The sequence below is a fragment of the Teleopsis dalmanni genome, chromosome X (assembly GCF_002237135.1).
Source record: "Teleopsis dalmanni isolate 2A chromosome X, ASM223713v2, whole genome shotgun sequence".
NCBI classification, from domain to species: Eukaryota; Metazoa; Arthropoda; class Insecta; order Diptera; family Diopsidae; genus Teleopsis; species Teleopsis dalmanni.
The window spans coordinates 66131472-66145421 of NC_051848.1; the positions used below are offsets into that span (position 1 = coordinate 66131472).

The following is a 13950-nucleotide window of genomic DNA, read 5'->3' on the forward strand; positions in this document are numbered from 1 at the left end:
ATAATACACACACCATATCACTTGTTATACGTTAGGTTATTATTTGAATTTTATATGAAGTTAAATAAAAAAATAATAATAAATAAAATAAAATATAAATATAATAATATAAATAAATATAAATAAAATAATAAAATAAATAATAAATAAAAAGACTTACAAACCTGGAAATAAGAATTAAATTTAATTTTCATATATAGCAACAATCATTTTGCGGACAAATTTTTTTGTAATGTATTCACTACGAATAATGAAACCACACTGTGCTGTATTGTTAACAACTCATCAAACACGATTTAGTTGCAAACAATGCATTGCTTGTCTACGTACCCTACAGATGCTCAAACATTACCAGAAAACATGCTGTTTAAGTAAACAGCATCCTTACTCATTGGCGTGACAGACAACTTTTGACATGAATGCTCCAATAGAACATTTTTGGTGCTTAAGAATAACTTGACATCACTGCCTAAATATATGACAAGTAAGAAAAGTATGAACAAATTTGCGTTTGAATTTTATAAAATAAAAGTAGTTAAAAAAAATTGCAGCTAAATAAGTTTTGGTGCATGATAAAAATTATTTTTTATATACACTTATTGATTCCTGAATATGGGCAAGATTCAACCATATACGATTTTTTAAAAATAACTCCAGATAAGAAGAAACATGCATTAATACTAGAAAGCGAAACGTTTCTATTACATTATTAAAGACAAATTGTTACGCGATTGGTTTATATAAGTCACAGCACGTTGACTATCAACAGTGTATTCTTCATTTAATCTAGAATTATGTGAACAGTAACTTAATGAATAAAAAACCATTATCTTCAAATAATTTACATAATTTTGCTGAAAGACTATTATATTCATATAAACAGGAAAGTTTTACAAAAAATAAGAAAATATTTGTATATGATTTTGATTTGTATTTATTTATGTATTACATATTTTAATGAACACAGAAATTAAAAATTCCATAATAAATAATTAATTTCTTCACAATTACTAAGCTGTCAATCATTTTCACAAATTTTATCAACAAAATTACCCTGTTATCAAATTAAAATCACTCTAACATACGCAACAGTTGTATATAATACACAGCTGGCTGGAGTTTTTCATTTCCTTCCAAAAATCATTCACAATAGATTAGTTTTAAGATTTTGCACCATTATAGTGTGAGAGGTTTATTCGTTAAGCACTTTTAGGAAAGTGGGTTTGTTTTTGCGAATTTTCCTTTTGCTTTGCATTTTAGAAGATATGTCGCTTACATGTTCTATTGGCGCATTCATATCAAAAGAATATACCTAATATATACAGTGTTATATTACATGTATTATACATATCGTGATTAAATCCCCCCAATTATTTTCACTATTCTAATAAAGGTTTTTATTCTGCAAAAAGTTTACTTTAAAACAAAGTATACACAATATAAACTTTGTTTATATTAGATGGGACATCTTTAAGAAGTAAAATTTCGTTCTATTTAAGTGTTATATGGTGAATAACAAAGAACATCAGTCAAAGGACAAAACCCAGCCAAACTTAAGCAAAATGAAGAGAAAATGTCAAAGAAAATTTATTTTTCATAATGCTTCAAATTTTATAATAAAATCTTTATTTGAAAAGAAAAGTGCAGCTCTTCACACGGAGAACTACCTAAATTGTAAATTATCAAGACCTAAATAGTATTCATCAAAAATTGCAAAATGTCACAGTATTATGTGACAGAATACATATTGCAGTTGAATTAAATAAAAAAAAATTTTCATAATATATTGGTACACGTATTGAATACATGTGAATGTATCACATGACATCAAATTTTTATTTTGTAAGTACAGTACAATGATTTGTTACCACTGACTTGTCAATTTTCTTATGCGACAGTCCCCAATTAATGAATTATAGAATTGATTTGCGCACATATTTTTTTTTAGCAAAAGTGCTAAAAATCTAAAATCTATATATTAAAATATGCAATTGCTGACAATTTTTGTGGTGAACAAGCGTTTTGATAGTTTAACTATATATTTTCATCATTTTTAGCAATAAGTATGTGTTTACATATATAAAAATGTATGGAACAAAATTTTCATATAATTCATTGAAAAAAATATTATTTTAATTTAAGAATATAATTATGAATAAATTACTAAATATTATATTAAAGGACATAACAATATTAACTTAATTAGTTTAAATGCAAAGTTTTAAACAAAAACTTTTTTTATATTATTTTTATAAAAGAATTTATACAAGATTTTAAAAAATTATGTTCCATGCATTTTTAGTTAACCTGTTTGTAGAATGCTATTAATAGGGCTGTTCCACGAGCTATTCGTAGTAACTTTGAATAACACTGTGTATACATAAGTGCGTTCCACCAGCAAATTTTTAAATAAATGAGAGCATCTGAGAGAGCATAACATCCATGTCAAAATTTAAAAATGCTACACAAACTTTACTTGTACATTTTATTTTAAGTAAAATTTTTATTGATGTGTGAATCAGCTGTTTTGGTTCGAATTTAAAGTTTTATGTCGTTTATTTGCGCGACATTAGTGTTACACAAAGCTATTCTATGAAAATCTGTGTAAAGAGTATAATTTGACACTTTATTTGTGTTACACTCTCATTTTGTACTTTACTTGTGTTCGTGAACGGTTCTATTATTTACATGAGATATATATAAATTGAAGAATATGTATGTAAATTTTTGTAATATTTGTATATAGAATGTATAAATATTTTTTGTTTTCCAGAATTTAAATGATTTTATATATATTTGAATTATTTACACACATATATATAAAATTTGCACATCCTTCAACACATTTTCATTTTTTTAATAACTAAGTTTATATAGTTTTATTATATTATATATTATAACAGCTCAATATGGTGCCAGTTTCAACATCATTTACCCATTTTAAAGTATTTACGCTGTAAGTTTAAAACAATTTAACTCAAAGCATCGGAAAAATATAAAATAATAAAATAAAAATTATAAATTCAGTTGTTAGTAATGTATTTTTTACGAACATGCAAAATTACTCCACGGCTAATTGTTGTTGTTCTAAACGGAGTTGCCGTTCTTATAAGGTACTCTTTGGTAAATAATTTTAAAAAACAGAGTTGTTGCGCCCTTGCCATATGTTTTCTTGCACGAGTTCAGTTGGAGGCAAAATATTGTTAAGCGGTGTAGAAATATAATATTCATAACAAATTTTAAGATGATAAAAGCTAGGATGTTAACAAGCAATTTGGCTTTAAATGTAGCCTTAAAAGCGCTGCCTCAAGTGAGTATAATTATTTTAAAGAATTATAAATTATTTCTGAAGGTGTGTTATTTTTATTATATAATTAAACTTATATTAAAATTTGAAAAGACCGATATTAATGTAATATTTTTTTTTTTTCATTTATATACAAACACAGTGCGGTTATTGCACCGCTTTAAAGTTTACGGAACATAAACCTATCGAAAAAATACGGAATATTGGTATATCAGCACATATTGATAGCGGGAAAACAACTTTAACCGAGCGAATATTATTCTACACCGGACGTATTGCAAAAATGCATGAAGTGAAAGGAAAAGACAATGTTGGTGCTACAATGGATTCAATGGAGCTTGAACGTCAACGTGGTATAACGATACAGTCTGCAGCAACATACACGCTGTGGAAAGATACTAACATAAATATTATTGACACGCCTGGGCACGTGGATTTCACTGTTGAAGTAGAACGTTCGTTGCGAGTATTAGATGGAGCAATTCTTGTGCTTTGTGCGGTAGGTGGAGTGCAAAGTCAAACATTAACAGTAAACAGACAAATGAAGCGTTATAATGTGCCATGTTTAGCATTCATAAATAAATTGGATAGATTAGGCGCGAATCCATATCGAGTACTCTCACAAATGCGAAGCAAAATGAATCATAACGCAGCATTTATTCAACTGCCTATTGGCTTGGAGGGTGACTGCAAAGGTATTGTAGATTTAATATCTGAAAAATCTGTATACTTTGAAGGCGACTATGGTACGGTTATTCGTTATGATGAAATCCCACAAAATATGCGCACCGAATCTCAAGAACGAAAGCAAGAACTTATTGAGCATTTATCAAACGTAGACGAAACTTTAGGCGAAATATTTTTAGAGGAGAGGACGCCGACAGAAAAAGATGTTAGAGATGCATTACGTCGTTCTTGTATTAAACGTACATTCACTCCTGTGCTTGTTGGAACTGCTTTAAAAAATAAAGGTATACAACCATTACTTGATGCGGCAATTGATTATTTGCCTAATCCGGGTGAAGTAGAGAACATTGCGCTAATTGAAAAGCCTGGTGACGAAGCTGAAAAAATTATCTTAGATCCATCACGTGATGGCAAGCAATCATTTGTTGGTCTTGCTTTTAAATTAGAGGCTGGACGCTTTGGTCAACTTACTTATCTAAGGTGTTACCAAGGAGTGCTGCGCAAAGGTGACAGTATATATAATGCGCGTACAAATAAAAGAATACGTGTTGCGCGATTAGTACGTTTACATTCAAATAACATGGAGGATGTCAATGAAGTGTATGCTGGCGATATATTTGCTCTATTCGGTGTCGACTGTGCTTCAGGAGACACATTCACTAGCAATCCTAAAGATAATTTGGCAATGGAATCTATATATATACCTGATCCTGTTGTATCCATGGCAATTAAACCAAATAATCCAAAAGATAGAGATAATTTCTCTAAAGCAATTGCGCGATTTACAAAAGAGGACCCAACATTTCACTTTTATTATGATAATGATGTAAAAGAGACTCTAGTTTCTGGCATGGGTAATTACAAATGAAATTTTTCTAAACAAGTTTGAAATGATTCGTTTTAACCAGGTGAACTCCATTTGGAAATTTACGCTCAGCGCATGGAACGTGAATACGGTTGTCCGGTTACTTTAGGTAAACCTAAAGTTGCGTTCCGCGAAACTCTTACTGGACCCTGCTCCTTCGATTATTTACACAAAAAACAGTCCGGTGGATCTGGTCAATATGCACGTATTATTGGTGTAATAGAACCACTTCCACCCCAGCAAAATACATTAGTTGAATTTCTTGATGAAACTGTTGGTACTAATGTGCCTAAACAATTTATACCTGGTGTTGAGAAAGGTTTTCGTGAAATGGCTCAACGTGGTATGCTATCAGGACACAAACTCTCTGGCGTTCGATTTCGCTTACAAGATGGTGGCCATCACATTGTGGATTCAAGTGAATTGGCTTTCCAAATGGCCGCACATGGTGCAGTTAAAGAAGTTTTCCAGGAAGGATCGTGGCAAATTTTAGAACCTATTATGTCAGTAGAAGTTACTGCTCCCGAAGAATTTCAAGGTTCAGTAATTGGCCATCTAAGTAAACGTCATGGTATAATCACAGGCACTGATGGTGCTGAAGGATGGTTTACAGTGTATGCAGAGGTACCATTAAACGACATGTTTGGCTACGCTGGTGAACTAAGGTAAGTTTTCTCATATATATATAAATTTTTTTTTTTATTTTAATCAAAAATTTTTATCTAGATCTAGCACCCAGGGAAAAGGCGAGTTTACAATGGAATATTCAAGATACTCGCCATGCTTACCTGATGTACAAGATCAAGTTGTAAGAGAGTATCAGGAATCCCAAGGCATTGAATTAGAAAAGAAAAAGAAAAAAAACTAATTCTTACATAAGTTAAAATTTAACAACGCGAATAGTCAACTTGTGTTACATGCAAAAAGTAATATTTTTTGTCACAATATGTCATTTGCTTTTTACATTTCTTGTTCATGACTGTGATATCGATAATTAGGCAATACTTTGCTTTTTTATACTATTAAAAAGTTTAAAAAAACAATACAGTAGTTATCGAATTTGTAAACTTACATATTGTTAATTTTGTATTTAAAAAGTCTTTTTCATTTAACAATATGGGATAAAAATTTCAGTATAAAAATTCAGTATAAAAATATTAGGCTTTACAACAGCAGATTGAATAATGTATTGACAAATGTTTCAAATTGATCGGAATATATTTTAACAATTTTTAATTTACTTGTACGTCGACAGTGCACGTATATTTTTATCAAATCATGTTTTATTATGGTTTGATTAAATCTATAGAATCCATATTCAATTTGAACAGAAATATTATCCCATTAATAGTGTTAAAAGTATTTACGCTATTGTTTATTATATATTAATTCTCGATAATATTGACACTCAATAATTTTAACATCGTTTTAATCCAGACTCATTTATCTTCATTATAATCTATATAATGCGGGGAAAACGAAAAGAAATATATTACTGCAACTCCAATCCAGACATAAAATTTTTTTATTTTACTTCTTAAATTTCCTATTTATACAATTTTATCAAAATCTTTCCTGTTTTAGCGGTTAGTATACATTTTATGGAAATTGATTTAAAAAAACAATAAATAAATGTACATGATTCCGGAGATCATATTAAATTCTATATATGACAACACATGTTAATTTTGATGTATGTCGAAAAACACACAAAGTTTTTATACATTATTGTTAAAAAATAAAAATCTCTCGATGACAAATCGAAAGTGGCAGCAATTTGGACACATCATTATATTATTTATAATAACAATTTAAACCACACAATAGTTATGTAAATTAAATAAACAGTAAAAATTTTGCTAAAATTTGACAATATAATACCCCTGAAAATGTTGAAAAGAAACAAACGAACCATTGGGTTTCCAAATGAAATAAAACAAATTTTATTTGTATCCCATTTAAGAGATCAGAGAAGTATTAAAATAAAAATCTTTCGCCAATTCGAATATTTAGGTAATCCAGACAACATTTAGTTCGTAAATGTCAAAATTGTCGAGAGTATACCATATAAATTTAATCTAAATATTTTGAGTTCATTATATATTATTTTAATTTATATCAGAGACCAAAAATAGTTGTAATTATTTTTTTTTATGAACTTCTAGCAATTCTAATAGCTATTGTTAACTATTGTCTGTAATAATTATTAATTGAACCAAATATGTTTCTTCATTTAAATAATTACTAAATAATAAACATTTTTTCAATCTTATCGTAAAAATTATTTTCAATAAAAATTGTTACTAAATTGCAGGATTATTAATATGAGTTAATATTCCTTTGATGATTATAATACATTTAAAAATTTTTAATCTTAGAACATTAATTCTCAATAAATATTTTTATATATCTTTGAGAAATAAGTAATATACAATAAACATCTTTTTAATTTTTAAAAAGTTTTTTCTCTTTTGATGTAACCAACCATTTGTAATTAATTTACATATAGTAGAATGGTTACTTAATTTGTACTTAATACTTTGCAATAAAATAAAAGGTAAATTTAATATAATAAAAGTTCATATTAAAAACGTTCAAATAAAAATAATTTTATAATTTACTATTTTGTTAATTTTTTGTGGATATAAATTAAATAATAATAATAACCATGAAAAACAATTAAAAAGCAAAACCTGAAAAAGCTTAAATCGTATTTTAAAGTTTTCATCATTATTAATAATTATCAATAGCTTTTGTAAGGGACAAAAAATGTATAGATCGTATATTAGTAACTCTGCAAAAACTTAATTAAACTTATTTGTTAATAATAATTATATTAAGGTTGAAAAAATAATTATATGTTAGAGGTTTGCACGGGTATTTTTTACTCGCGTGAATTGGGTGTTTACTTAAAGTAAAGCAAAACCGACAAACCGAAATGTTTTTAAAAAGTAAAAACCATTTATCGTAAGAACTAAAACAAAACTTGTTTGTTTTATTTACAGTAAGTAAACTATTTCCTGACAAATCAAGTACACGAGTATCGCGCAATAAGGTACGTACTGTATAAAAATTATCCGTACAACAAGAGTATGGGAATGTGAAATATTCATACTTCTAATATAAACTTTAAACTTGGTATAAGTATAAACTTTATTGTAAGTAAAAGTTTAAGCTAAATCTTAGTGTGGGTTGTAAAATAATTCCAACTATTAAAAGTCTTATAAACGATGTACAAGAATAAAGTCACTTTAGAACTTTAACTACTGAAGTAAACATTCATAACATGAGTGTGCATATTATGTTATGTGGTGATATCATAGTTTGAATTTGCCTATCTTTTCAAAAACCTATTTGCATCGGTCTAACTTTCAAGGACATGAAAACAGATGGGCGACGTCATGGGGAGAAGCGCTGCAGTTTGGGCACACGTTTTGGATGGACGTATTTATGCGAGACAAGTAACTGTTTAGCACTCGGCTATATCCTGATCTCAATTGAGCAAGGACAGTTCTTGCTGCACGCGGTAGCGAACGTTCATCCGAGGAGATATTAGGCGGAGGCCTATTAAGAACCTTGTTGTTAGACAACCTAGGTCTCGAAGAAGATACTGCATCGGTGTGGAGGGCTATAAGTCCACGTTTGTATTCGACCTCACTGATGTTAGCTCCGTTGCAAAAAGCGTCGATAGAATTATTAAAAGAGAGGAGAGATCGACGAATGCATCTAGGAGGAAGGGCACTACTAGCCATGACGCCATTTGGATGACCATCTGTGTGGCACGCGAGAAGATATTGTTTGGACAGTAGTTGATTATGCTCTTTTACAAGAAGCATTTTTGATTCTGCATGAAGGTGGTCGACATGCGACATGCTATGGCAGCCAGTTGCAACCCGCAATGCCGTGTTTTGACATGATTGGATCTTAGTCCATTGCGTCTCGCAGAGTTGTGGGGTCCATACTGGAGCCGCATAGGCCGCAATAGGACGTCCTATTGCTTTGTATGTAGTCAGTAGGGTTTCTTTATCCTTGCCCCATGAACAACCTGCGAGAGCTTTTAACACATTATTACGCGATTTCAACCGGTCACATACAGCAGACGCATGTGCAGAAAAAGTCAGCATACTGTCGAGAACGACACCCAGGATTTTCGGTTTGGTGGTGGTAGGGATCCTGATTTCACCGATATTTATGGGCAGAGTTAAGGAAACCTCTTTAGTCCAGGAAGTAAAGAGGGTGGCAGAAGATTTATTTGGTGATAGTTGAAGATTTCTATCAGCCAAACATGTTGCCAAGGATGGTAGATATGCATTTAACCTGTTGCACAGTATTGAAGGGTCCTGGCCCGTAGCAAGAATAGTGCAGTCATCTGCATAGGTAATGACTCTGACTCCCTCGGGGGGGTCCGGGAGTTTGGACATGTATAAATTGAAGAGGATCGGTGAAAGAACGCTGCCCTGGGGAACACCTTGTTTCAATTTCCTAACCTCCAGTCCTCTTTACTAATACATCATTCTGCATATTATTCTGAGTTATCAGAATAATAATATCTGAGCTTAGTAGTTATGAAAAGGGACAAAAGGAGCTCCAATGGCAACTAGAAAGCTACGAATTGCGGTCCCTCTATCAGCCAAGTGGTTTATATATAGACGACAACTTAAAGCTGTTTCTGAGATTTCCTCACGGAAGTACCTAAATATTTTCTACTTTGTTCTTTTAATTTCTTTATTGTAATTTGTTAATGCTTATTTATAAGAAGACCATTTCTGTGGTCTTACAACCACTTAGGTGGTTGTACTACCAAAAAGTATATTTCCTAAAAATTTTTTTTCAGTGCGCAATTTATTTCATACTCAGTTAATATAGACTTTCGGAGTATTTGTGACACATGTTCTGATCATTCTATAGTACCTACTCTGGTTTATAGATTGGTGGCGATTTCATTTCACAGTTTGCTAGTAACAGTCCCAGTTCTAGTCAGTTTGTGTCGTGCGTTTGATTGTAACGTCACTGAAGGGCATATTCTCAAGTCTTATTAGTAACATAGCTAGGGATGCGTCAAGCACTCAAACCGTAACTGTTGTAACGAAAATTTGACTACTATGTACTACTATGTAATTGCTCTGCTAGGTCTAAAGGACATTTGGTATCTTCCTTGATATTGATATCCCTATTGTTTGCAATAGCTATATCTTACAGCCGCACAAATCGGCTGCAACATAATCTGTTAACAAAAAAATAGAAATGTTATTTTAGACTATTCATGTTTTGGGTCTGCTTAAAGTGTTATAGTAAAACAATTTATATACCTGATTTAATAAGCCCCAAAATTTCGTTGTGCTGGTCCATGGTGCTTGCACAACGACTATACAAGGACCTTTGTTGTTGATGATCCTAGTTAGCTCTATCGCAGTTGTTTTAATGCCGTGGACAGTTATAATAATCCACCCTAGTTGAAAGGAACAACCATAAAAGCAAACTTTGAGACCGTCATCAGGAAGCTGATGAAGCTGCAGTTCCGTATAGTCCTACCTTCACTACAGCCTTGGCTTTTGAAAAAGGCAGCCTCTTAATGCGTTTTACAAGTTGCAGTTGGTATTTTGTTAATGCCGCTTTAAAAGTAAGGTTTAAGGCTTATATAAGGTTCTTAAGGCTTTTAGCTTTTTAAAATTCTGAGTACAGTTTTGGTCTTCATAGGAAGGGCTTGATGTTCTCGCACAGAACCTTATGTTTATACGGCCCCACACTACGTCAAGGAGCTTGCTACGTCTCCACTATGAGATGCTTTGTTTGTAAATTGTTTTTATTAGAGATAAATTTTCTTTCTCCCTAATCATTGTTGCATACTTTATTGGGTCGTTCAATTTTTAGAACCAGCCGTAATCAGTTACAGACGCAAAGTGTTTAATTTCATAAAAATCGTTTTTAATTTTAATATAAAACAATAAAAACAAAAATTTTACATCACATATTGTAGTAATAAAGTTGAAAAGCCACATTTGAAATGAAGTTTCTTTCCTTGTAAATATTCTTATTCAATTATGAAATGTTTTGAAACAAATGTATAAATTGTGTCAGATATAAAAGCTAAGAACTGGACTCCCAAGTTCAGCGTTCCTTTAAATATTTTTTATACAAGGAGGAAACGCATTGAAAGTGTAAGTCAGTAAGTTCAACACTTTAAAAATTTCCTTTCGATAGAACAGATATATTATCGCGAAATCACCATAGCATGGTTGTTTTGACTGTTTGCTTGATTTTAAATAAAAAGTCTTTGACTTATTCTTCAAAGGTGTTGAAGCAACAACAGCTGCGGTGCTCCTTTAAAGGCTTAATATCTAGACTATCTCGAAGACTCTAGAAACAGAAATGCTTGCTGGGTGTAATCGGGTTTTTTAACTGTTTTGATTTTTCGAGCGCTCTGTAAACTTTTCAGATTGCATTTCTTATTGTGTAATGTTTCGTGCTCGCTATAACATTCTTTTTGCTTGGTGGCAGTGCCTTATTCCTTTAGCAATTTCTTCACTCCTTCAGAAGTAGGTCTTCAACACTTATATATAGCGTGATCATTTCCGCCATGTTTAACACCAAATCAGAAGTTATGTCACCTTCTTACCATATTTGGAAAAAAAGCTTTTGTTTCGTTATTATTCGTTATAGTGACGTAGACTTCACTCCTGTGACTAGAGAACGATGATCACTATTTATGTAAAAGTTTACGATCGTTACGTGCTGTTATTAAGCACTTCTACGTGCTTAATAAACACTTCAGATTTCAGATCATGCATTAAGCTCTAAAAGTGATGATTGAACGTCACCTTCTTGCCTCTTTCACTTGTTTAGGTTCCATGAATAAAATGAATGAATAAAACAATCTCGTATGTGTTTGTTTCTGATCACAGCAGTTGATAACTCTCCCTTTAGCATAATTTTATTTAAAAGAACATCCAGTTTTTTTAGCGTATGTAAATGTTATGCTGTAGACGCTACTACATATGTTTTTATGCAAAATATGTGACTTTTACGCCAAATGTGACAACCCAATTTATTTATATCACACATTTTCGTCATCTGCTTAAGGTCGTTACCTATTTATCACAGTACAGACAAAAAAGTTCTGTGTCAATTATATGGTCTTAGTTATACAACGGAATTTATTACAGATGGGATAATCAAAGATGATGGATAATCAAATCAAAGGGCAAATTTGTATATGTTCCGATCGATAGAATCAAGTCAACATTTCTCAAAAAATCCGTAATTTGAAATTTACATTCGTTCAACTTTTGTTTGAAACTTTAACAAACAGTTCATCTTTAAAGATGGGCATATCTGACAATGAATCGTTGAATTTCCGTAATTTACATTGCAACATCATCTCGTAAATTATGCGGTTAGGTGCTATAAATTTACATGCAGCAGCTTGTATGCTTTCTAACTAGGAGTACTCTTTCCCTTACTCTAGATTTTGTCGGTAAACTTTTTTCCTAACTATAGTAGTTTTTTACAAGATATTAAATTTCATAATAAATTTAAATTCACCTGCCAGGTAAACACCAATGAACACGGTGGCACCGAGTTTCTAGGAAACACACCTAATATGAGTAACGGATTATAATGACATTGAGGCGATTTGCAGCGTTGGTGAACTATTATACACTTGAAACTACTCTTGACGCATAGTGTTGATTGAAAATACTCCAAACCTCTAACACCATAAAACTACCTCAATACCCACAATTTTTCGCCTTACTGAAAAAGGGGAGGAGATCCTCCTAGTCGAAGAATCTTGGGTTACTAATAACTGGATTTGAACACTGAATATAAACGTGTCAAGAATTAAATTAATTAATATAACCAAAGAAACTAAAAGTAAATGAAATAATTATCACCTTAAACATATTTCATTGTACCAAAACATTCAAATAAAAAATAACAGGTCAAGAGCAAATTCAGATGTGGCAACCGAAAACAACATTAGTTTGTTTGCTGAAGCCATATTTAAGTAAAATTGAGAATTAATTTTAGTTTTTATAACAGTTTTCGCACTGTTTACTGTATTCAGTGTATTAAAATTTTACTCATGTTTTTATGCTGTTGAAGAGATGGTAAAATCAAACGCGAACCATATTTTTCTGCTGTCATATTTTACATTTACACGGGCATTTTAATCTTAATGTCAGAACGGAAAAATGAACAGCGAAATTAAAAAAATGTGTTAGTAAGGCTGTTACATTGCATACGAATTTTGTCTTGCGTGTTTAGCTATATGTTTACTCATGCGAACACATGGCATATTGCAGTGTTATTTATTAATTTCAAATAACATAAGATGCATAATTTTTATTTTTCAAGGTATAAAAATGTGTAGTTTGTCTGTGTTGCTTAAACAGTAAAATTTGCACATCGCAAACCATTTCCTAAAAGTAGTATTTGCATTCAAATTTATTCTCATTTATAAACTTAAAATACGTGAAAACAACACTTACCTTTCAATTTCAATATTTACATCTTCGATTTTGCACGAACGAATGCATTTCAAACAAAATATTTTGTTTAATGAAATATTCGCATGAGAAAGACAAGACGTCGCGCGAATAGTTCTGAACAACTGTTACTACTCACATATGATTACATACATTTGTTTTGTTCGTACGAATACGCAAGAAGAAATTCGCATGCAATGTAACCGCAGCCTAAACTGTAAATCGCAAAGGAAATGTTGAATTACTTTTTAGGCCATGTGCGAGTTCGAGTAAATTGTTCGTAAATTAAGAAAAATAGTAAATTATATCGGTATAGCAGCGAATGTTAGTATTTACCAGAATTTAGAGTAGGGTAAATTAGATAAAAATTAAGTAAATTACTCGCATGAGAAAGACAAGACGTCGCGCGAATAGTTCTGAGCAACTGTTACTACTCACATATGATTACATACATTTGTTTTGTTCGTACGAATACGCAAGAAGAAATTCGCATGCAATGTAACCGCAGCCTAAACTGTAAATCGCAAAGGAAATGTTAAATTACTTTTTAGGCCATGTGCGAGTTCGAGTAAATTGTTCGTAAATTAAGAAAAATAGTAAATTAT

General features: G+C 31.2%; 1 protein-coding gene across 1 annotated transcript; it reads left to right on the top strand.

Annotated features, from left to right (window-relative positions):
- Nucleotides 1-3110: 3110 nt before the first annotated feature.
- On the top strand, nucleotides 3111-6385 carry LOC119688076 (elongation factor G, mitochondrial). The gene is made up of 4 exons (XM_038102713.1): nucleotides 3111-3310; nucleotides 3450-4848; nucleotides 4903-5524; nucleotides 5586-6385. The coding sequence occupies exons 1-4, from the start codon at nucleotides 3245-3247 to the stop codon at nucleotides 5725-5727; spliced, it is 2229 nt and encodes a 742-aa protein (XP_037958641.1). The 5' UTR covers nucleotides 3111-3244; the 3' UTR covers nucleotides 5728-6385.
- The last annotated feature ends 7565 nt before the right edge of the window (nucleotides 6386-13950 follow it).